The sequence below is a fragment of the Chelonia mydas genome, chromosome 7, assembly GCF_015237465.2.
Source record: "Chelonia mydas isolate rCheMyd1 chromosome 7, rCheMyd1.pri.v2, whole genome shotgun sequence".
NCBI classification, from domain to species: Eukaryota; Metazoa; Chordata; order Testudines; family Cheloniidae; genus Chelonia; species Chelonia mydas.
Window position 1 is genome coordinate 71,268,383 of NC_057853.1, and position 24,928 is coordinate 71,293,310.

The 24,928-nt window shown below is 41.3% G+C and overlaps 1 protein-coding gene across 1 annotated transcript; it reads right to left on the reverse strand.

Moving 5' to 3' along the window:
• Positions 1–21: 21 nt before the first annotated feature.
• On the reverse strand, positions 22–23,784 carry SNCG (synuclein gamma). Its single transcript, XM_007069596.4, has 5 exons — positions 23,374–23,784; positions 16,634–16,675; positions 15,405–15,532; positions 1,040–1,123; positions 22–449 (listed from the first exon to the last, which is right to left on the reverse strand). The coding sequence occupies exons 1-5, from the start codon at positions 23,492–23,494 to the stop codon at positions 429–431; spliced, it is 396 nt and encodes a 131-aa protein (XP_007069658.2). The 5' UTR covers positions 23,495–23,784; the 3' UTR covers positions 22–428.
• Positions 23,785–24,928: the final 1,144 nt, after the last annotated feature.

Consider the following 24,928-nt stretch of genomic DNA (forward strand, 5'->3'; position numbering starts at 1 on the left):
ACTGACAAGACAAAGAAAAAAGTAGTTCAAACACTTTTATTTTGTAGTTTAAAAAAAATCATTATCATAGCTAGGGATTCCAAGTGCTGATGCAAATGGAGATAAGACATTGGCCAGTGATTTTAACCACAACATGTTATTTGCTAACAAACCAGACAGTCAGAAGACTCAAAGATGGGAAAGTAAAAAGCCACAAAGGATATAGAGATGCTTAGAGAGAGACAGACCACAGTGAACAGTTGCCATATACATAGAATCAAGAGTCTGACATACATATATCGTATGATATGTTAGCGAGGCAAGTGAAAGGATATAGTGCTGAAAGTAGTTAGCCTATGGGAAGGATGATTTCCCCACTATGGTATCTACTAACGTTTCAGTGTGTACTCCTGGAATTCTCACGTTCACGCTAGTAGTCCTGAAATTGATTAATTGACTTCATTTTCACCCTACAAGAGAAACAAGACAAGAAAATGGACTAATTTCAACCAGACCGTATATAACAGGAAAACACAGATTACCAAAGTTGATCCTCACATTAAAAATAGGCCATAAGAAGATAGGGACTATAGGTGATACAGAAGGTTAGTGAGTTATCCTTTCCCCTTTGAGAATCATACACATTCCTATTCTAGCTCAACTTCCTAGTGAAATTTAGTTTGGTGATTCTTAGTCTAATCTCCATTTAAGTTTGTCATAAAACCACTGAATCATGCAGCATTGAGCCAGAGAGACCCAGGACTAGAGTATAGGGTCCTTTGTGCAGCAGCATGGAGGTGCACTGATAGAATGGTGGGTGTGGGGAAGATCCAGAAATATAACTCCTACGGTGGTGCAGGTAAAGGTTAGAAGTGCATTAGGAGACCTTTTTAAAGAGCCTTGCACATCACTTGCTTACCTATGCTTAGCTAAAGACTATGTTAGTCTTTCATTTTCATGAGAACAAAAAGGTACATAAAATATACATATGATAGATGGTGAGAAAAACCCTGGACCAGCTAAGGATTCTAGGGTTAGCTGGTTTGTGTCTGGACTTTACCTCTCCACTGGCTTTTATGGCTTCTGCTGGGGGCTCTTCTGCATCAGCTGGTTCTGTAGGGTGCTCTGGGTGAGATAACTCATCCTGCAGGATATACACAATACAGTTACCCTTATTGCAGCATGGTGTATTGGCCAGTTAATTTTAAAGAGGCTATTCAAACAGACTTTGCAAAATGGAGTCAAATATTTCATATGTGGAGAAAATAACAGGTTTGCCCTATGGTATATACAGCTCTGATTCAGTTTTCTGTATTTGCACTGTGACAAAGTTCCTCCTCTGCCTTGGTGGGTCTTGCACTTTTTGGCGGATTTGCTCACCTCAGAGGTTCACGGCAACCCTCAGTTTGGCCTCTTCTACTAGAGGCTCAAACCTGCCATTCACTCAGCTAACCTCATCACTGGCCAGCATGGGGGAAACGGAGAACAATCTCTGCAGTCTCTATTGTCCCACCTAGTGGGTCAGGGACAGGCCAGATCCCTTTCCAAATTAGACCTTCCCTTCTCGTGTTGCTTACAGACCAGGTCAACTCCTCCTGTGTCCGATCAGGAGTTGGGGGCCAGGGACCCAGGCCTGCCCTCTACACGGGGTTCCAGCCCAGGGCCCTGTGGATAGCAGCTGTCTACAATGTCTCCTGTATCAGCTGTGTGACAACTACAACTCCCTGGGCTACTTCCCCAGGGCCTTCCCCCAGCACCTTCTTTATCCTCACTGCAGGATCTTCCTCCTGAAGCCTGATCACACTCGTACTCCTCAGTCCTCCAGCAGCACGCCTTCTCACTCCCTGCTCCTTGCATGCCCCCCCCATCCCCCTACTAACTAATGGGAGGTCCTTTTTAAACCAGGTGTCCTGATTAGTCTGCCTGTCATAACTGATTCTAGTATGTTCTTAATGGGCTACAGGTGTCTTAATTAGCTTGCCTGTCTTAATTGGTTCTAGCAGGTTCCTGATTGCTCTACTGCGGCCCCTGCTCTGGTCACGCAGGGAACAGAAAACTATTCATCCAGTGGCCAGTATATTTGCCTTCTACCAGACTCCTGTACCCCACTGGTCTGGGTCTGTCACAGCACCTTGAAGTGTTTTAAGTCTGTCTGTCTGTTGGGGAGCAGGGCTGTGAAAGGATTTGAACTGGAAGTTCTTACAGAATGAGAGACACCCTACTTTCTCCTTCTTGGAGACTTTGTCTTTTTTTGTTAAGTCGTTTTCTTTAATCTAAAATGTAACGTTGGCTCTTTGAACGTGGGAAACATAGCAGGTACAGATGAATTTCATTTTCACTTGCAGGAAGGGAGATTCTACACTGATTTTCCCCAAATTATCTACCTCACACTAGCCACTCATTCCATAAGGAGGATAATGTTCATCTGATAGCTCCCAAAATGCTCAAGTGGCTTCATATGAAGAAATTCACATCTATGTATCTATTTGACAAAGGATTAAATATTATCAATTCTCATTGAGGAAATGGAAAATCAAGCTATATATTTGTTATGAGGCTCACTCTTCCTTTATGCTCCTTTATGCTCATTCTTTTAGTGGGTAGCATTCTCCCTGCAGTGTGCAAGTAGCACCTATTTATAGAGGTGAGAGGTAAAGGAATATGTCAAACACTGAACCCTGCAGGTTCCTCATCTCATTTGGCACCTATGTTTCTGCCTCTGAGCACACACACTTCTCCTTCACTCTAGGCAGCTGGACATTACACTCAGAGCAGTTCACAAACCAAGGGAAGATACACATTCCTCTGCCTAAGTTACATGCGGAGCTCAATTCAGTAGGAGTGATTGGATCAGGCCCCTCAAGCAAGTTCATATAAAACAGCCAGGTGCAGGGAGGAAGCAGCAACTCCCTTGTAACTTTTAGCTCAGCATATAGGTTCTCACCTGAGATGTGGGAGACCCCCAGTTCAAGTTCTCCCTTTTCCTGAGGAGGAGGAGGGGTTTGAACAGGGCTCTCCCACCTCTCAAGTGAGCGTTCTAATCATTGGGCTATAGGTTAGTCTGATGTGGGGCTCCCCTCAGTCTCTCCTGGTGAAGCTTGTACTTGCACTCTGGATAAATCATTAAAGTCAGAGGAGCAGGGGGATTGGATCCCAGGTCTTCTACGTCCCAGGTGAGTGCTCTAATCACCAGGCTACAGAGTCATTCTAATGCTTGTGTGATCTCGCTTTTCCTCTCTGTCTCTCGCTCATACACACACCAGTGAGAGAGAGAGAGGGGGACTTAGCAACAGGTATGTTATTTAAAAAGAAAGACACACCTCCAAAACTAGACACTCCACTTCACACACTGTCAAGGTTCCTTCCCCACTCTGAACTCTCAGGTACAGCTGTGGGGACCTGTATGAAAGACCCTCTAAGTTTATTCTTACAAGCTTCAGTTAAAAACTTCCCCAAGGTACAAACTTTGCCTTGTCCTTGAACAGTATGCTGCCACCATCAAGTGTTTTAAACAAAGAACAGGGAAAGAGACCACTTGGAGACGTCTTTCCGCAAAATATCCCCCCAAGCCCTACACCCCCTTTTCTGGGGAGGCTTGAGAATAATCCTCACCAATGGGTACAGGTGAACACAGATCCAAACCCTTGGATCTTAAGAACAATGAAAAATCAATCAGGTTCTTAAAAGAAGAATTTTAATTAAAGAAAAGGTAAAAGAATCACCTCTGTAAAATCAGGATGGTAAATACCTTACAGGGTAATCAGATTCAAAACATAGAGAATCCCTCTGGGCAAAACCTTAAGTTACAAAAAGGCACAAAAACAGGAATGTACATTCCATCCAGCACAGCTTATTTTACCAGCCATTAAACAAAAGAAAACCTAATGCATTTTCTAGCTAGATTACTTACTAATTTAACAGGAGTTGGAAGGCTTGCATTTCTGATCTGTTCCTGGCAAAAGCATCACACAGACAGACAGAACCCTTTGTTCCCCCCGCTCCAGATTTGAAAGTATCTTGTCCCCTCATTGGTCATTTTGGGTCAGGTGCCAGTGAGGTTATCTTAGCTTCTTAACCCTTTACAGGTGAAAGGGTTTTGCCTCTGGCCAGGAGGGATTTTATAGCACGGTATATATATATAGGTTACCCTTCCCTTTATGACATGCCCTCTGGGGAGAGGATAAGGAACAAATAACCTGTGACAGTCGAGGAGTCACACTGCTTAATGCACTACTGGAAAGCGCTCAGATACTGTGGTGATGAGCACAGTATAAAAACCAGTATAGAATAAAATTGAGAAGTACTGAGAAGTAGCAGGACTTCAGCCTGTTTCTCCTCCATTGGTTATGCTGCTATCCTGGTGAGTTCAGATGGAAATCTCACAGTAAAATCAGAGTTGCCATAAATAATCGGCCCATTATGAAAGAAGTGTGGTCCATGTACAGGACTAAAAGTTAGGAACTCCTAACCACTAGTCTCAGCTCCAATAAGGATTCCCACTATAGACTTGGGCTATTCATTTAATCTCTCTGCTCATCTGTAAAAACGAGGATTATAGTACTTAACTGTGTCACACACAGGGGCATTCTTGTTCTGAAACTTAATTAGAGCATATATGTAAAGTGCTAAGTATTGAAGTCATTAAGTCCTCTGACACCTGCCAGGGATATGTCCATAACTTACTATAACATTTTGCAATGTAAAAAGCATGAGCATCAGCTGAGGATCTGACCCTCAGTATTTGTAAAGTGTCAGATAGAGGCCAAACTTATGACACCAGCCCTGCAATTGGATGCACACAGGCAGATCTGATTGCAGGATTGGGATCTGTGTTTGTAAAGCAATTGGCATGCCTTTGGCACCATATTAAAAATAAACAGCAGTACATTTTATAACTGAACAATGTACAAAAAGTATAAATAGCCTGAAACTGTATTTTCAAAGTGTTTCATACTATTTTAAACTTGTTTAGAACCAGTATTTTCTTTCTTTCTTGCCTATTTTTTAGTTGCCTCATGTGCCTTGCTTAATTCATACAGATTGTTACTTTTCTTTTTATTACGCAAAATCAGTTGCAATTGGTTCAGCAGTAGTCCGGTCTCCCCATGTGTGGCCTTCAATGGGTTTACAGAATCCATGCTGATTTGTGGAGGTGAAATAATGGCTCTAGAGACAGCCTGGGAGTTAAACCTAGTGCCTACTGTCAGAGAAACAGAGGCCATTTGTGTGAGTGTGTGAACAAGCAGAAAGGGCAACTTACTGCAGTCAGAAACCTCTCTTGTAGAGGACTGCTCTGCTCTTCTCATGAAGAGGGTTGCAGCTTTTTTGACTCTACAGATAATGGGGTTTTTTTTTTAAAAAAAGGAATTCCTGCTTTGGGGTCATTCACAGGAAACAGTGTCTGAGCGTGACAAGTGGATGTAAGAATCCATATTCATCCATTTTACTAGTTACTGGTCCTCTAAAATGTGCTTTTAGCTAAGACTCCATTAAAGAATAATGTAACTGCCTCATCAATCTGTTTTTAGAAGGGACAGGAAACAAGTGTCTTGAAAATTTTTCTAAATCAACATGGCAGGAACCAACACAATTACAGGATGAAGAAGTGACAGGTTGTGTTAAGGTTTTCACCTCACCGTCTTTTTCCCCACTTACTTCCCTCCAGTTTGCCTCCAGTTTGCAGGATAGAGAATATTGGACGAGATAGGGCAGCAGTCTGCAATCTGGCATTTGTTGGCTGGGAGTTAAGGCTGCTAGCTGATAAACCTAATTTAAGGCTTTTTTAAAAGTAGGCAATATGATCTACAGAGGTCTGCATACAGAACAAAGAGCTAGCAACTGGTGGGTACCAATCCCAGCTGTACCACACATTTGCTGTGTGACATTGGGGAAGATGTATAGGGTAAAATCCTGCCTCTATTAAAGTCAATGAGAATTTTGCCATTGATTTCAATGCAGCCAGGATTTCACTCTTGTGTTAAAATCAGGATAATAATATATCCCTACTGCACAATAGTGTTACAATGATTAATTAACTAATATTTGTACAGCACACTGTATCTTAAATGTTAAGCAGAGGGGGTTTTTAATGTATTTTAAATTGTCATATACTTTGTACTAATATGCAACTTTCATCTAAGGATTTCAGAGCCCTTTATAAATATTAACAAAATAAATCTCACTCCTGTGACATAAGAAATGGGAAAATTGAGGCACACAGACTTGTACAAGGTCATAGAGCAAGTCTGTGGCTGACCTGGGAAAAGAACCAAAATCTCCCAACTCTTAGTCCTCTGCTTTCTGGCCATAAGACTGTCCTTTCCCTCATACAATATGGGCTTTGTATATATGTTTTACTGTTATATTCTCTCTCAAGAGAGGTTTCAGAGTAGCAGCCGTGTTAGTCTGTATTCACAAAAAGAAAAGGAGTACTTGTGGCACTTTAGAGACTTAAATTTGTTAATCTCTAAGGTGCCACAAGTACTCCTTTTCTCTCTCTCTCTCTCGAGGATCTCCCAGAGAACAGGGCTAATTGAATGAAGGCGTTGCAGCTCTGGATTGGCTCCAATACCCTCAATAGGCCTTTCAGGTCTACATCTCTGGCTCCCTGACAATGCAGCTCCAATGGAGTCAAGATGCAGAGAGGCTCTGGAGCCTCCCAAAAAGAGGGATTCCACAACATGGAGGAGACTCCACAGAAAAGTTAATGAAACCTCTCTATCTTTTAGGCATATTCCCCAGGGGATGTTTAAAGGGAGAATATACATCTCTTGCAGACCTTGCCTAAGGGCTTACAGAAAATGTTGAAAATGATTAATTTCCTCTTGTCAATATCATTTACATTTCATTGTGACTGGTAAAGTGACAGATTTTCTCATGCATTACCAGGAGGTTTTTCCATTAATTGAATCATCAGTTTGGCTCAACTGGCAAATAATAAAGTCCAAAGATTTTCTCTTTGTGTTTCCCTATTTCTCAAGAGAAGTAAAAAAAATGCTTATATTCATTTTTTAATGGAGGTCGTCTCTTCCATTTTAAAATTTGACATTTTTATATGTGGCATTTATTTTACAGGTGAGTTTAATGTTATTTATTTTGTGTTTAGCCTTTGATGTAGCAAAGTTGTTTATAGTAATGCTTGTGCCATAGAGTGGTGGGATCTGTGCTGGACTACAGGTTATAAGTAAAGTAATAAAGGCACAAAAGGTTTATGCTACCTTATAATGGCTTTGATTGGTAGGTGGAACACTTGCTGGCTTTTGAATCAAATCTCTTTGGTCAATTCAATTCAGCTAGGGAGAAGACCTGGTTTTTAACTCCCCAGGGACCACAGCAGGTGTAATTCAGGGGACATGGATTTTCAGGTAGTGAAAATTTTCAGGTACCTACTGAATATTCTTAAAATCTCAGAATGTACATTCAAGCATTAGGGGCATACCCATGTCATTTTGATATTTGTATGTCAAATGTCCTTTAGACAGCAAAGGGGCTAAAGTCTCTGTAGTATGATTCAGATACAATAAGCATTTCCTGCTGTCTTTATGGTTCATTCCACTATGGGCCCAATCCTGAGAGGTGCTGATCATTTGAAATCCCTCTGAAATGGAACTCTGCCTGAGAAAGTGACTAAGCCTTAAAATTGATACCTTTATTTTAAATTACCATTTTAAACACCTCTTTTCAGACATCAGCATTTGCCCTAAATTCTCCTCTGGCTAGAGATCACTCATACAAAATGGAATTTGTTGGAATTGGAGAAAAATTGGGTTTTTAATGCAATACTAGTTTAAAAATTTTAAATGGTGACACTATCCCCTCCATAATACTGGACACCTTCCTGAGCCTTAATAATAATTGATAGGTTTCAGAGTAGCAGCCGTTAGTCTGTATTTGCAAACAGAAAAGGAGGACTTGTGGCACCTTAGAGACTAACCAATTTATTTGAGCATAAACTTTCGTGAGCTACAGCTCACTTCATCGAATGATAATTGATGATGCATTGCTTTCTGTAGCTGGAGAGGCAGCAAATTCAGTGGAAAGCAGGATTGTTTTGTTTTATTTTTGTTTAAAGCTGTGAACCTGAAGAGGTACATTGGTGACCTGGTCTGCTACAAGGTTAATAAACGATAAGGTTACACCAGCTTGCCAGGGGGTAGGCAGAGAGTCAGCGCACTATGGAGTTAATGTCTTCAGGTTCTGAAGCACAGGTGATACTTCTTGGAGAGAACTCCAAACCACTCTCCTGGAAGAGAATGGCTCCTCTCATGATTTTAGAGGTTAGATATGTTGATAAATTCTGCAGACTTATTCAGTTGGAATGGTTCAGGCTGAATGCGCCCTAAATGATGCCAACATTTCTGACGAAAAGAGCAATCAGAGCCAGACATTGGCAGAAAACACCTGCATACCGTGCACAGATTACAGTGCATGGCTTTTCTACCTTTTAATATGCAGTTTACTTTTATAGGATCAACTCTTGATGTGCTTACTCAGTTTTCACTCACTCTGCAGCCAGACAAACTCCCATTGGCTTCAGTGGGACTGCTCTTATGAATAAGGACTGCCAAACGGGTTCCTATGATGCAATCTTTTCTCATGTAATTTCTCAGAGTATTACCATTTAACATGCAAAATTAAAGTTTCACCAGAAACACTCACTCAGCCACGTTGCACATCGTGTACATCTTATGCGGTTTATGGGATGATAAGACATTAATTTGCACACTCCCACTTTTTGGGAGTAATAGTAATAGGATGAAATTTAATAGTGAGAAGTGTAAGGTTATGCATTTAGGGATTAATAACAAGAATTTTAGTTATAAGCTGGGGACACATCATTTAGAAGTAACAGAGGAGGAGAAGGACCTCGGAGTATTGGTCGATCATAGGATGAGTATGAGCTGCCAATGTGATATGGCCGTGAAAAAAGCTAATGCGGTCTTGGGATGCATCAGGAGAGGTATTTCCAGTAGAGATAAGGAGGTTTTAATACCGTTATACAAGTATAACTGGTGAGACCTCACCTGGAATACTGTGTGCAGTTCTGGTGTCCCATGTTTAAGAAGGATGAATTCAAACTGGAACAGGTACAGAGAAGGGCTACTAGGATGATCTGAGGAATGGAAAACTTGTCTTATGAAAGGAGACTCAAGGAGCTTGGCTTGTTTAGCCTAACTAAAAGAAGGCTGAGGGGAGATATGATTGCTCTCTATAAATATATCAGAGGGATAAATACCGGAGAGGGAGAGGAATTATTTAAGCTCAGGACCAGTGTGGACACAAGAACAAATGGATATAAACTGGCCACCAGGAAGTTTAGACTTGAAATTAGACGAAGGTTTCTAACCATCAAAGGAGTGAAGTTTTGGAATAGCCTTCCACGGGAAGCAGTGGGGGCAAAAGATCTATCTGGCTTTAAGATTAAACTTGATAAGTTTATGGAGGAGATGGTATGATGGGATAACATGATTTTGGTAATTAAATATTCATGGTAAATAGGCCTAATGGCCTGTGATGGGATGTTAGATGGGGTGGGATCTGAGTTACCCAGGGAAGAATTTTCTGTAGTATCTGGCTGGTGAATCACGCCCATATGCTCAGGGTTTAAGCTGATCGCCATATTTGGGGTCGGGAAGGGATTTTCCTCCAGGGCAGATTGGAAGAGGCCCTGGAGGTTTTTCACCTTCCTCTGTAGCATGGGGCACGGGTCACTTCCTGGAGGATTCTCTGCTCCTTGAAGTCTTTAAACCACAATTTGAGGACTTCAATAGCTCAGACATAGGTGAGAGGTTTTTCGCAAAAGTGGGTGGGTGAAATTCTGTGGCCTGCGTTGTGCAGGAGGTCAGACTAGATGATCATGGTGGTCCCTTCTGACCTTAGTATCTATGAATCTATAATTTATTAAACCAGACATTTAATAAGAATGAGACAAAGAAAATACTACATATGTGCAATCTGTCCCAGTTAAAGCTTATTTTACTTTAAGTACAATCTTAATTTTCCATGCCATATAGAGAAATAGCATGAGCTAAATCCTTAGACTATCATGAAGCACATATACAAAGGGGAACTGGTTCCAGTTGTGCATTCAGTCTAATTGTGATGTCTTTAAGTTCCATGTCCTGCCCCCATAACATGCCCCTGATGCAGACAGTAGTTCCACCACATCAGAGGCCTTCTATAGATTCTTATATGCTTTTATGATGGTTGAATTTCACCCTAACTGAATACACTTAGCAAACAGATATTCTGCTCTTAATTCTCCCAGTGGAACCCCATTAATGACAATGAGAGTTGTTTTGGGGAGCAGATTTTGGCCCATTTATGTGAAGTATTTCTGATTCTCCTCCCTATTCCTTTTTCAAAATGTGCAAGCTTTAAGAAAGGAAATGTCTAATGAATCAGTAGATTACAGATGTGTTAGCTCAAACAGATAAAATAATTATGGGATCCAACATTAAGTTAAATGCAGAGTGGTTGCAAAGAATTGAAAATTACCAGAATAATTTGTGAAGTGACATAAAAGAAGAACAAGACCATTTTAAAATCACAGAGCCTCGAACTGACAACTAGACCATATCACACCTGACAAGAAAAATGGATGAAAGGGGGAAGGGTGAACAACAGTAAAATATTAGCTACTGGGAAATTCTTCCAACCCCTGAGGGACATTTAACAAGTATGTATGTGTGTGTGTATTCTTGCTTGCTTTTGATCACATGGTGAGAGTCTGCAATGCAGCAAGCTTTGTGCAGAGTCATGCAGATGAAAAGTTCATCCCTGCTCTCAGACAAGGTTACTTAGAGGAGGTCAACTTTCTAAAAAAACCACTGAAATCCACCCAATGGAGTGATGAGCAATGTACGATATCGATAGGCCTCATTCACAAAAGCTTTGCATTAAACATGACCTGCACACCAAAAATAATGCCTTTTTTTTTTTTTACTTTGTATTTAGAAAAGCTCCTGAATAATACAGAGAAGTAACAGATTTATTGACCCTTACTTAGTGGAGACTAAGTAAAGGAGAGCAGAGAGATGAAAAAGACTGACTCAGTGATATCAATGAAATTGGACAAGACCAATTCCAGTGGAATCTTTCTACTCAGAAATGTGCAGAGCACGACCTTGTGATCACAAACACAATCTTCAGACAAAGCAACAAGTACAAAACAATTTGGCAACACCTCCTCTCAAAACAGTGGCACCTCCTAGACTATGTCATTGCAAGAACACAGGATCTAAGAGATGTCCAAGTCACCAGTGTCATGAGAGGAGCCGACAATTGCTGGACTGACCACCAGCTGGTGAGGTCAGTCACGTCCATCAGGATTGCACCAAAACATAGAAAGCAATCCAAATCACACACATGGCAATACAACATCCAAAGACTTCAATACTCAGTGCACCAAGAGAACTTCCAATCTCCTCAGTGGAAAACTGGCTATCTGCACATCTGAAAATGACAGCACAAGTGTCGCAGAAGACTGGGAAGTCCTAAAACAGATCATCCATGAGGTTTGCAAGGAATCCATTGGCCTTGCTACCCGCTGCCATTAGGACTAGTTTGACAGCAACAACACTGAGATTACAGTCCTTTTGGACCAGAAGAGAAAAGCTTTCTGCGACTGGCAAAACCAACCACTATCCAGTCAGAAGCAAAGCTCTTGCCATCAGCTCAAAGCTGAAGTTCAAAGGAGGATCCGAGAAATCAAAAATAAATGGTGGAAGGACAAAGCAAAAGAAATCCAAACATTCGCTGACAGACATGATATGCAAAGCTTTTTGTGTGAGACAAAGACCCTGTACGGACCAAGCTCATGTGGCCTTACACCTCTGAGATCCAAAGATAGTAGTACCCTTTTTAAAGATATTGAATCCATCCAAGAGCACTGGAAGGAACACTACCAAAAGCTTCTAAATCGAGAATCAACTGTGACTGTCGATACAATTGACTCCATCCCTCAGCACCCAATCTAGGAAACTCTTGCCAACTCATCAACACCTGAGGATCTCTGCAAAGCAATGAGACCAATGAAGAACAATAAAGCACCAGGTCCTGATGGCATACCAGCTGAAGTACTGAAAGTGGGGTGGGGGGCGGGGGGGGGGAACACTGACTAACAAGCTTCACTCGCTGCTCTTCAAAATCTGGTACACTGAAGAAATTCCTGCTGATTTACCTAATGCTAAGATCATCACCATTTTCAAAAAGAGAGACAGGGCTGTCTCTGGCAACTATCGAGGCATTGCCCTCCTCTCCAGTGCTGGGAAGATTCTTGCTAGAATCTTATTGAATCGCCTGCTCCCTCTTGCAGAGGAAGTACTTCCAGAGTCCCAGTGTGGCTTCAGACCATCATGAGATGCAACTGACATGATTTTCGCAGCCAGGCAGATCCAGGAAAAATGTCAAGAACAACACCAGGAGCTGTATATGTCCTTTATCGATCTGACCAAAGCCTTTGACTCTGTCAACCTTGAGGCTCTGTCGAAAATTATGTCAAAGTTTGGCTGCCCAAGCAAATCTGTCACCATTGTAAGACTCTTCCATGACCAGATGACTGCCTCCATCCTGTGCAGTGGTTCTATCTCTGAGCCCTTTGTCATCCAAACTGGCATAAAACAAGGTTGTGTACTGGCCCCCACTCTTTTCCCCATTTTCTTAGTAGCTATGAAAACATTAACCCAAGACCGTCTACCACAGGGCATTGGCATCCAATATCGGATTGACAGCAACTTCTTCAACATTTCTCATCTCCATGCCAGAACTAAAGTAATATCAACAACAATAACCAAACTTCAGTACGCAGATGATTTTGCTGTTGTTGCACACTCAAAAGGAAGATCTTCAAACAGCCCTTAATTGCTTCTTTGAAGCTTATAAAAGCCTAGGGCTAGTTCTGAACATTGGCAAAACAAAAGTTCTCCACCAACCGGTCCCTGGTCAATCATCAGAGGAAGGAAGATCTATATCGACAAAGAAGAACTGGAAAATGTATAATACTTTGCCTATCTTGGCAGCCATCTCTCACAGAGGGCAGTCACAGATGTTGAGATTCAGCACAGAATTTGCTGTGCCAGCCTTGCCTTTGGCAGACTGTCTCGCTGGGTGTTCAACAACCACAACATCAGAACACACACTAGACTGTTAGTTTATAAAGTGGTGGTAACCCCAACTCTCCTCTACAGCTGAGAGACTTGGGTGACCTACAGAAAACACCTGAAAAACCTGGAACGCCAGCACCAGCACTTTCTTCAGAAGATCCTCAACATAAAGTGGGAGGATCATCGCACTAACGTCAGTGTCCTCACAGAGGCCAACATCTTCAGTGTCAAGGCCCTGATTATCCAGCACCAGTTGAGGTGGAGTGGGCACTGTGTGCGCACGCCTAATGTACGCTTACCAAAACAATAACTATATGCCCAACTCACCAAAGGAGAAAGGAAATGGGGAGGCCAAAAGAAATGCTTTAAAGACACCCTCAAGATAAACATCAGGAGATGTGGCATCAACACCACACACTGGGAGACAGCAGCCCAGGATAGGGACAATTGGTGAAGACTTGTCAGAGAGGGAATGTCTACTTTTAAGGAAAATCGGCTTGCCCTGGTCGCAGAAAACGCCAGAAAAGAAAGGGAAGACAACTGTCACACAGCAATTGCAGTCTAACCCTGTCTTCCAACACCACCTGTAATGTCTGCCAACGAGCCTGTGGCTCAAGAATCAGATTTCTCAGTCACCGAAGGACCCATGAAAAATAAAACCTGTGAAAGATCATCTTCGACCTCGAGGGATCGCCGACGATTCAGTGCTCTCAACAACTTGTAAGTGTTGCTATTTTTCCTTCTCCAAGCTTGTGTATTTTAGGGTTGAGTTGGTATTAACATTAAGAAATAGATTGAAATAACTATTTTAGTGGCTGAAAAAGTTATTCTGAGAAAATGGAAATCTGCAGTTCCTTCCTCATACATTACTGCATTCATGGAAAAAAAACATCTCTGTCTAATAGAAATGCTTGGAAAAAATATGAGGATGTCTGCTCACACATGAAACTTTTGCATTGTATATTATTCCCCGATCCTCATAAGTTATGTTCTCACTTATTTAGTCACTTTAATAACTGATGCCCTACATCACCGCTACAGGTTCAGGTTTTTTCTTTCATTGTTTTTGTTTTTTTTCCAAGTTTTACAAATAATGAATGTTGAATTTTGTTATTTATGTGGTATTTCTATCTTGTGCATGTATTTACATACGTTTTGCTTCATGGTGTCTTTATATTTTTTTAAAAAACAATGAAAATAAAGTTTTAAAACATAAACTTCAATACCAGGAAAGGGTCTGAACCAAAGCCTTAGATCCAAGGATGCCTCCTCCAAATTCTGTAGAAGCTTGATATCTGGGTCCAGATCTGGGTATAAATATTGTAGCTAATTCTTATCTCTATAGCTGGCTAAAATAATCTCTAGATCTGGATACCAACACCCTTTGGGGTGGTTCAGATTTTAATCTGAACTCTGACTTTATGGAATCTTTAATCAATACACAACAAACTTTAGGGCCTTTCATGATTCTAAAACCTGTAGCAGTTTGGAGTATAGTGAAAATTTGGTTCCAAGGCCTGTATTTTTTAAAAATATGAACTGACTCATTCTCAAAACACCCTTGTGACATTGGAAAATATTATTATTATGTCTACTTTAAAAAAAGGGGGGAAGTTAATGCAGAGAGCTTGTCTGGTTTGCATTAAGCTGTAACAGGAGCAGATATCACAACTGGGGTTAGAACTCAGGAGTTCCTGGCTCCCAATCCTATGATCAGAACTTTAGTCCTCAGCTTTCTCTCTAACGAAATATAGAGTTTTATGAGAAAATAGATACGCTATGCTGGAGAGTGATATGGCTAACTATTGATCACCTGAGTCTCTAGGCATATAGATGAAGATTTTCAGAAGCGACTGATGACTTTGGCTGTCTCAATTTTTGGATCTCCAACTGAAGACGCTTTAAAGGGGCCCAATTTTTAGAGGGTGGGTGCTTAGCACTTTGTGACAATCAGGCCCCTTTAAAGTAATTGAGTATCCAAAAGTTGAGGCAGCCAACGTCACGAGTCAGTTTTGAAAATCTTGGTCATGGTGCCTAGAATATAAGGTCTCTAAGCAATGTGCAGATGAACACTGTGCCTGTGACTAACCTGTATTACATAGCAAAATATGAGGTGGTATTAACTCACTATACCTCTATTAAAATCATCACATTAAACATAGCATTATATCTGATATCACAGCAGGGTTGTCCAATTAAATACATAGGTGATCTCAACTGTAAATAATAAACTGAGCCTCAGAAACCTACCCAGGTGTTCGAGGAAGTATAATGCAAAACAAACCTCTTATTTCCTGTACGTCTCTGAAAAAACAAACATACCTTTTTTACAATCCCAGTAGTGGTTACAATGTTCTCTGCTCCTTCTACAGTCTGTTTTGCCACTGTGTTCACGCTGGCCACAACAGCTTCACCCACCACATTGGCCTGCTCTTTGGTTTTCTCAGCAACTAAAGGTTCAAGAAAAAGTAGAGTCAGTGAATTAAGTTTAAAATCAGTCTTTGTTTAACTGGATAACAGCATAGCAGGGTAACACAGCAATATTTTGCCCCGTGCTATCTGTTATTTGGACTTTCTGTATGCAGGCTACATGCAAACCGTTTAATTTTAAAGTGCATTGGGGCTAATTCTCACACATGCTGCTTACCTCAAGAATAGGTGGGTATTGCAACCTGGCAACCTTTGGAGAAGGGGCAGATCACAAAACAAACCTACTCCAAGAAGCAGTAGCACAAAAATAGAAAAAAAAAGTCACCTTGCCCATTGTAGACTGTCAAACTGAACTGCCCTTCTGTAACCCCTTTCCATCTAGCTAAATCTTCCCTATAAGCCCCTTCTAGAGGATTAACAGAGCTGGCTGAAGAAAGGTGATTCTGTTTCACAGAAGATTTCTCAAAATTTGGTTCTGTTCCAAATTAGAATGAAAACCAAAAATTTCAAAATTCGCACTGAAAGCAAGATTGCAGTCCATCTGGTCAGCAGCCATGGAGCCAGGGACCCTGGATGTGGTGGGGTCATAAACTCTAAGACAGCCTGCCAGGCAGGCTGCCAAGGAGTTGGGTGGGTGAGCTGGGAGAAAACCAAGCAGGTTTCCAAATTAATGTTATCATAATCAAACTGTCTTCACAGAATATTTTGATTTCAGTGATTCTGCAAAGTCTGTTGAAAAATGTTTTGTCGGAATTTTTCTGACTAGATCTACTCATGAAACCCTTCCGGTCTGCTTCCAGCACTGAAAATTGCCCCAACCTACAACACTGCCCAATGACAAGCCTCCTTGACCCATCCAGCAGCAGAACACTCTTACTCTCGGACATGCTGAGCAGAATATTGAAGCCTCTGTGAGGCCTTTCCTGTGTTACTTGGTTTAGGAGTCCCAGCATGCAGAGCATTTCCATCACCAAAGAATCATTCTGGGAACCATGGTACCTGGGCTTCTAAAGTGTAAAAGAAAACTCCTCTTGCTTCATGTCAGTCGGAGTTATATTCTTATCCATTTTTACAACAGTGAGCTATCGATTTATACAAATCTGTAGGGACTGTGCTCTCACCTGAACTCACGCCGTGCACAACCCCCTCCTTGGTTTTGGTACCTGGAAAAGGAAACATAGGCTCCATCAACATCATCCCCTATGGGAAGACCTCTCTGGATTCTGCATGCAGACCACTTGAGTTCTGATAGGGTGTGGTCCTAAGCTGCAGGGTCCTTGAGTAGTTCTCAATAAGGGCCAAATCCTACTCTCACTGAAGTCCATGGGAGCTTTTCCGTTGGAAGTTGGATAGCTCCAATTAGTTTTACTGGCATATGTATTATTTGGAGGTGCCTGGACAATTAACCTGCACCTTTTACACCCTTCAGTAATATCTTTACAATGAAAAACTGGTTGATTTAACAGTGCAGTTAAACTCATGTTAGATTAACCAATTATGCAAAAGAAACCAAAAAAGAACTTACCGTAAAGAAATGCCAAAAGTTTGCTTTTTTCATGCTTTCAAACACTGAGCTACATTTCCTGCCTCTTCCCCTACTTCCCAGCAGGAGGTCCAGGCTCAGCACTTGTTAAGGCCCTGATTTCATACAGTCAGTGGAAGTTTTTAATATGTAAGGAGTACAGGATTGGGCTCAGAGAGAGACAGGTTGCCAGTCACTGTCATGGTGATGATGACAGCGCAGGTATTTCTAAAAAATATTTATTTATTTTCACAGTAAAGAATATATAATGTATTTAGCAGCCCAATGCTGTGAGGTATTGAAGTCAATGGGAGTTGAGGGGACTGGCTCCTAAGGAACAACAACAAATAATTGTGGTTTTCCTTTAAGCCTGAAACTACTTGCTCAACAGACCTCATTGTGTTGGCGTACTGCAGCATGCTCAGCACCTCAGATCACTAGGGGACTGGAACACATGACTTATGAGGAGAGGCTGAGGGAACTAGGATTGTTTAGTCTGCAGAAGGGAAGAATGAGGGGGGATTTGATAGCTGCTTTCAACTACCTGAAAGGGGGTTCCAAAGACGATGGCTCTAGACTGTTCTCAGTGGTAGCTGATGACAGAACAAGGAGTAATGGTCTCAAGTTGCAGTGGGGGAGGTTTAGGTTGGATATTAGGAAAAACTTTTTCACTAGGAGGGTGGTGAAGCACTGGAATGCATTACCTAGGGAGGTGGTGGTATCTCCTTCCTTACATATTTTTAAGATCAGGCTTGACAAAGCCCTGGCTGGGATGATTTAGTTGGGAATGGTCCTGCTTTGAGCAGGGGGTTGGACTAGAAGACCTCCTGAGGTCCCTTCCAACCCTGATATTCTATGATCACTTACAGTATGTTTACACTGCAGCTTGGAGCGTGCCGCTTAGCCCGGGTAAGCAAACGCGCTACCTCTGCTCAACCTAGTGCACTAAAAATAGTAGTGTGGCCGTTGCAACATGGCAGGGCTGTGTACAAGCCTGCTCAGCCCCCTAGTTATGAGTTTGGGGTGCGAACCCCATCTGCCGTCTATGCAGCAATGTCCACACTGCTATTTTTAGTGCACTAGCTTGAGCAGAGCTGGCATGTGTCTGCCTGCCTGGGCTGGGCAGCACGCTCCCAGCTGCAGTGTAGACATCCCCTAGTGCTGAGATTTTCAACCTTTTTTCAAAATTTCAAATGAAGGTGCAGACCCCTTTGGAAATCTTAGACATAGCCTGTGGACCCTCAGGGGTCCGCAGACCACAAGTTGAAACCCACTGCCCTAGTGGTTGGAAGCCTCTGCAATAGCTAGATTCAGTTTCATGTTAAAAACCATCCCTATTGTAACTCCATTGACTTTAATAATGAATTTTCCCTAAAAACCGTTTTTCATTGTCTTCATCTTATTAAAAACCATTTAAATCCACAAATCTTCTCTTTACTTTTTCACACTCATGTCATAAAAATGGACAGTTTTTATGGCCAAATTACAAAACACTGTAAATAGTGATGCAGAAGCACCCAGATCATTAGCTACAGCAGCACTGATTCAATAATTGTGGGTGGGTGGGGTGGGGAAAATGAATTGCAGACGATGCCCAGCACTCATGACAAGCCTAGAAGGAAGGCAGAACAAGTGTACTGCTGTGATAACAACTAACCCTGCCCAGTTCTCTCCTGTCTGATCAACATTTGTAATGTACTGTTAAACATAACAGAGCTCTGTGTAGCTCAAAAGCTCGTCTTACTAACAGAAGTTGGTCTAATATAAGATATTACCTCACCTACCTTGTCTCTCTAATATCCTGGGACTGACACGGTTATAGCACTACATACAAACAACAGGTCATTTTTGTAATGTTTGTTAACGTCATCTAGACTCAAATATAAGGAAGATGCCCTTCTACTTAACAACCTAACATTCTACTTCACCCTTAAATGACTGTACAGTCATGTAGAGGAGAATAAATTTTTGATTAATGTAGCAGAATGGATTAACGGTACTACGCATGATATGCCAGTACCCGAAAGCCAGAGAATATGGCACTGTGGTTGTAATACTCTCTATAATCATGTAACAGCAAACAGCAGTGAGCAGAACAGGTCTGCATTGCATAAATGCTCACAATAATTAATGAGGTGCTAGTATGTGCCCAGTGCACCTAGTTCTATTCTAATATAGTCTTGCTTTAATGTTCATTATTCCTACAAATACCCAATGCATCAGGCTGTACCATTCCAAAAGAGCACTGCTTAATGCTTATTTGTCCTACAATGCACCAGTGACAGCCATTCAAACATAGCTCTGCTTTAATGCTTATAAAAATGTAAGTTCTTAAATATCTGGAAATCAGCTGGTTTAATTAGCTGAATTCATGTATTCGTTATCTTTGCATTACTTCAGTGAACAAACAAACCAAAACAAGAATTGTAATGAGTTACTCTTATCTCAATCATTACATTTGTTTTTTGCCAGGACTCTTCACAAATAGCTATGGTTTTTCTTCTTTTTTCTAATAGAAAATAATTCCTAAGGAGAGGGACCCTGGGAAAACAAAAATATCTGAATGCAATTAAAGACCGAAGCAGAAGCAACAGCAGCAAAAAAGCCCCTCGGCACTGCAGCGTGTACACAGCTTGTTAGGTTCTTTTCATTTTTTTTTCAACGCACTCAGGACCACACCCAATGACTCAGACTTCAGCTCTCATAATGCACTCTATGAAATCTAATCTTCCAGCACATGTCACTTGCTGGCAAGGGTATCTGTTGAACTGAAAAGCATTCCGTTGAAGCTGTCAAGTTGCAGTTACTTTTGAACCTTTGCTTGCAGCCTGTGTGCATACAGTCACAGGTTCATACCTTCCCTGCCAAAAAGGAATAAGAAATGAATACTGTATAGAAAATCTACCATTGGGAAATGAGACACCAATAAGAAGTTTTGTATTTTAAATAGGTACACTGTAGTGATAGTGAAGCATTGTGCACTAAGGACAGGCACGTATTCAGACAGGAATAACACATGACAGAGGGTGTACAGCTCCTGTACGAGGCATTAGATCTGGTCCTTTCATCTGTAAAGGTCAATGCCTTGGATATCTTGTGACTGATGCATGAGACCAGATATTTTGGGCATGCCAGAACTGCATTCTTTATTGAGAGCTACTGGATTGGATTATCTAGTATTTGTAGTATTTATGTAATACTGAATATAATTTTGTGTTTATGATTGTGATCTTTCTCTATTGCTTGTAGTCCTGTGTGCCTTACAACCCAATATTGCAACAGATTCTCTGCTAGTGTAAATTGATATAGTTCCATTGACTTCACTGGAGTTTATACCTATTTACACCAACTAAGAATTTGTCCCAGTGTTGCTGCTGATAATGCAGTAACTGCAGGAATCCACTGCAACTATTATGGTCTCACTGACAGCAGTAGCATGGACAGGAGAACTTGTTTTTATTGAGTGAGGGAATTTGAAAAGAAACCCAGTGCCATGAGATCTTTCTTTCCCACCTGTGTAACCACATCCATAGGCAGAGAGGACCCCATTTGAATGACTGACTGTAATGGCAGCATCTCTTCCCAATGCAGGCCCCACAACCTCAAACTGCATTGCAGTGTTAGCACAGGATAGTGGAACCCCCACCCCTAGGCATTGACATGGGTTGTGAATTGAAACTTTCTGGCCCAGAGATCAGAGTGAAGATACCAGCAGAACTATGATGGCCCTATAGGCTTCAGGAAGCCATATGCTGCAGTAGATGTCACAGAACTAGCCATTTTATCTCAAGCTGCAGTGACTCATCAATATTGGTACTGATGTCTGGTCAACTGCAATCCTCAGGAGGACTCAGAGATCCCATCAGTGCAATGAAATGCTGGCTTTTGATTCATTAGCAGAGTTATGTAAGAAGTTGACTCAAAACAAGACATCCACCCCACCCACTACTATCCTTTTTCTGACATCCAGAAAAGACTTTCACATCTCTGAGTGGTTCCAACTACACAGCAGATTCAGAGTCAGAGTTCAAATTCCTTCATGCAGTGTCTTAACAGCAACCTAACTGTAGTAGGTTATGGAAAGAGGGAAAAGTACTGACCAAGCATTTTAATGTAATTGGGCATTTTGATTAGCCTTTCATGGGCATATAGCTAGGGAGTGTAGCACGGCAAACAGGTTCTGGCCACTGCAATGATAATGGGTGGTACACATACACATAACTGGCATCCACATCTTTTGCTCATTTAAACCAAATTCTGAGAGATCTTAATTTTAGCATCCCCATTCCATGAAATCCTGGGTACCCTGAAAAGGGCTAATCATGCTCTGGCATGCAGTATGCACTCACCACCATGGAGGATCAGGCCCTTAATGAGCAAAGCATCACACAATGCATTATAAAAAAGATGGAGAGCATTTTATAATGCATTGTGTGATGCTCTACTGACAAAAATGTTTAATTGCCTGATGTAGTTAAAAAATTATCCGTGCTCTTCAAAGTCAGTCTCTAATGGACTCTTCATTCAGCTTTTTAGGTTTAAAAGAAGGCTTTCAAAAAGTTTTTGAAATGGTTAAATACATAAGATGATGGCAGAACATTCCGCACTTTGTCTCATGACTGTGCAAAAATGAAAAGCAAATCGAAGGCCTGGTATGATATTTGGGAAAATATTTATAAAAATGCTAAATATTCTGGTCTAACCTTGCTCTGATCACCTAGAAAGAAGGAATTGGGTACAATAGCAATCGCCACATTTGACAGCTGGGTGTCATGTTGTATTTGTCATTTTTACTTACTTATTTTTAGAGATGCTGTAATGTTAAACTTTTGCTTGTGGTTCAGCTTCAGATTAAAATGTGAATTGGTTATATATTGCTAGATAATGGCAGGGCTGTAGCTCACGAAAGCTTATGCTCAAATAAATTGGTTAGTCTAAGGTGCCACAAGTACTCCTTTTCTTTCTGTACTACATCAGTAATTGTCTAAATCTGGGGATGAAGATTTGCTACAAATGAGGTTTCTGACTCCACTGAATTTTGAAAATGCAGCTCTGTAACTACAGTAAGGTTTTTACTGTGGTGATACTCTATGTATAAGGCAGTGATAATGGAATCAAGAGCCTTTTCTATTTAAAAATTACAGCTTACCCACAGCCAGCACATACAATAGCAATCCTCCCTTCTGAGGATAACGGGATAATGTAAGAACGTAAGACTACACACAGAGTGTTATACCAACCCACTGGTTTTGTCCACCAGTATCATATATATACCTCCATCAGACAGTGCAGATACCAGGTTTCAAAGGCAGCTTTGAAATGATTACTGTAGGGTTTATGGAAATAGAGAGAATTCATTATACAATGGATGTTTCCAGGAAGGGCACAACTTGTGTCATGATCCAGCACCTAGCCATTGGACAACACTGATAACTAGTATCAGAGGGGTAGCCGTGTTAGTCTGTATCCACAAAAACAATGAGGAGTCCGGTGGCACCTTAAAGACTAACAGATTTATTTGGGCATAAGCTTTCGTGGGTAAAAACCCTACTTCTTCAGATGCCTGGAGTGAAAATTACAGATGCAGGCATAAGTATATATTGGCACTTGAAGAGAAGGGAGTTACCTTGTAAGTCCCTTCTCTTCAAGTGCCAATATATACTTATGCCTGCATCTGTAATTTTCACTCCAGGCATCTGAAGAAGTGGGGTTTTTACCCACGAAAGCTTATGCCCAAATCAACACTGATAACTGTCTCTTTGCAAACCAAGTAAAGGATTTTTGCATGGAGAATGTAAAGGGTTATAGAGCATAAGGAGGAGGATCTCAGAATAAAATGACATGAGAGTGGGGAAACAGGTGATTTGTACTAGCCTAACTTAATAAACAGAATCACTTTGTATGCCCTTAATAACCTCAGTCACTGCACCTTTGGAGGTGAAAGAGAGATTGCCAGTAGTCAAATGTTTGGAGAGTAAGTGACCTACCCTGAAAGCAAAGAGGGAATAATAATTGTAATATGCACCTTCCATCAGAGGATCTCAAAGTGCTTTCTGAACATTGCATTAATTCATATGTAGCAAACCTGCCTGCCTACCTCCCCCGCCCCCCGCAGGAAGTAGGTAAGTATCTCTGTTTTACAGATGGGGAAACTGAGGCATGGAAGGTTTGGACACCCCAAGATTACACAGGGAGACTGTGGCAGAGGTGGAGATGGGATGCAGATCTCCTGCCTTTCAGTCCCATGTTTTAACCACTATCCAGTACTTCTTGCTTTCTGGAAGATAATTGATGTTACATTTCATGCTCAATTGTATATTAAAAATAGTTGTCTCTTACCTACATACATCACACCCTCTTTGGTCTTCTCTGCAGCCTCAGTCACTCCCTGTTTGGTCTTTTCTGCTGCAGCCACCACACCTTCTTTAGCAATGGAGAAACCTTTCTTAAAGACATCCATTTTTGATTGCTTGCTTTGGTACTAGCTGCAGGATCTGATTCAAGGATGATGGTGAAAAGCACCTCAATGCACACTGACCTCACTACGCAATCTTATCCTTCTGTGGCTGTTCAGTGTCTCTCTGTGTCTTATCTCTCGCTATCTTTTGCTCTTATTCCTCTGCTGGATGAAGGCAGTGTGGTAAACTACACAGCCTTTGCCAGCTCTTATTGATGAGATGAACTGCAGTGTAGCCAATGCCTGTGAATAGCTGATGCTGAAATATTAATGACACAGATCTTCATGGCAAGGTTTTGGATAAGAAGATGGGAGGGAAAAGGAGGTGGTAGGTTGAGGGACTTTTTGGAATATGTCCAGATTATTAAAGCTTTTAAGATCCGCTGCAGTGCTCTCACTCAAGGACACTCTGCAGATGCTCTCATTTGGAGAGGGAGTTTTTTAGCAACCAAGCTCGAGGGAATTGGTGTTTTAAAAGCATAAATCTCTGAGGATATGGTGGAGAGAGCAAATGGGAACTAGTGCAGGCTCCTCAAAGCTGAAAAATAGATATAGCTGGTATTCCTAACAAAACAAACAAGGTCAGGTGTCTTTTGCTAGCAGTTACCAGAACTCATCCCTAATAAAGGGGTACCACAAACATCCCTATGTAGCCAACACCAGTGGAAAGAGGAAACAAAATCCATTTACAAAAGCTTAATTCCCAGTTAAAAAGCAGATGAATGTCCACTGGTTGTATTTGTGGAGTTTGAAGTTAGCCCCACAAGGCATGCTATGTGATTTATGTTTGGCTGCACATCAGCTTACAATTATTCACTTCTGAAAACTCACAGACACCCTTGTTGGGTGGCGGGTGGATGTACACGTTTTCTACTCACCTCTTTGTGTTGCTGTATACACAGCTCTGCTCAGCTGCTGCAGAATGATACAACATTTTTACACAGGCATCATTACTCATATCAAATGTGTGCGTAGTGAGGACTGTTGGGGAAATCAAACCTTTGATCTGACATTGGATTGTGGAAAATCTTTTAGGCTACATAGGAAGCCCCTCCAAAATTAAGGCTCAGTTCACCAAAACCCTAAAGCGTGTGCTTAATTTTAAGTGTGTGAGTAATCCCACTGAGTTGAAATGGGGCTACTCATGTGCTTAAAGCTAGGTACACGTTTAAGTGCTTTGCTGAATCGGGCTCTATGTGCTGAGTGCCCCACGTTAGCTATTGTCTCACTGACAAATCATAATTCAAAGAAACTAGATTTGACAGCAACTCTTATACCATTTTCTAGCCCAATCAAAAGTGTTGAGTAGCTGCTCTCATGGAAGCTGAGTGCCAAATCATATTTATTATTCTACTATTATGTTACACAGGAAATAAAATGCTATAAAATATTATTCCCTGAATATTCAGTGCTGCTGGCTACATCGGCTTTTTAAAA

What these genes read in the sequence shown, in the direction of transcription:
- SNCG (XM_007069596.4), bottom strand. Translation starts at nt 23,494, where the DNA reads ATGGATGTCTTTAAGAAAGGTTTCTCCATTGCTAAAGAAGGTGTGGTG. An exon ending in AGAGGGTGTGATGTATGTAG is followed by an intron (nt 16,676 to 23,373) that starts GTAAGAGACAAC and finishes TTCCTTTTCCAG; the next exon opens with GTACCAAAACCAAGGAGGGG. An exon ending in CCATAAAAGCCAGTGGAGAG is followed by an intron (nt 450 to 1,039) that starts GTAAAGTCCAGA and finishes TTTCTCTTGTAG; the next exon opens with GGTGAAAATGAAGTCAATTA.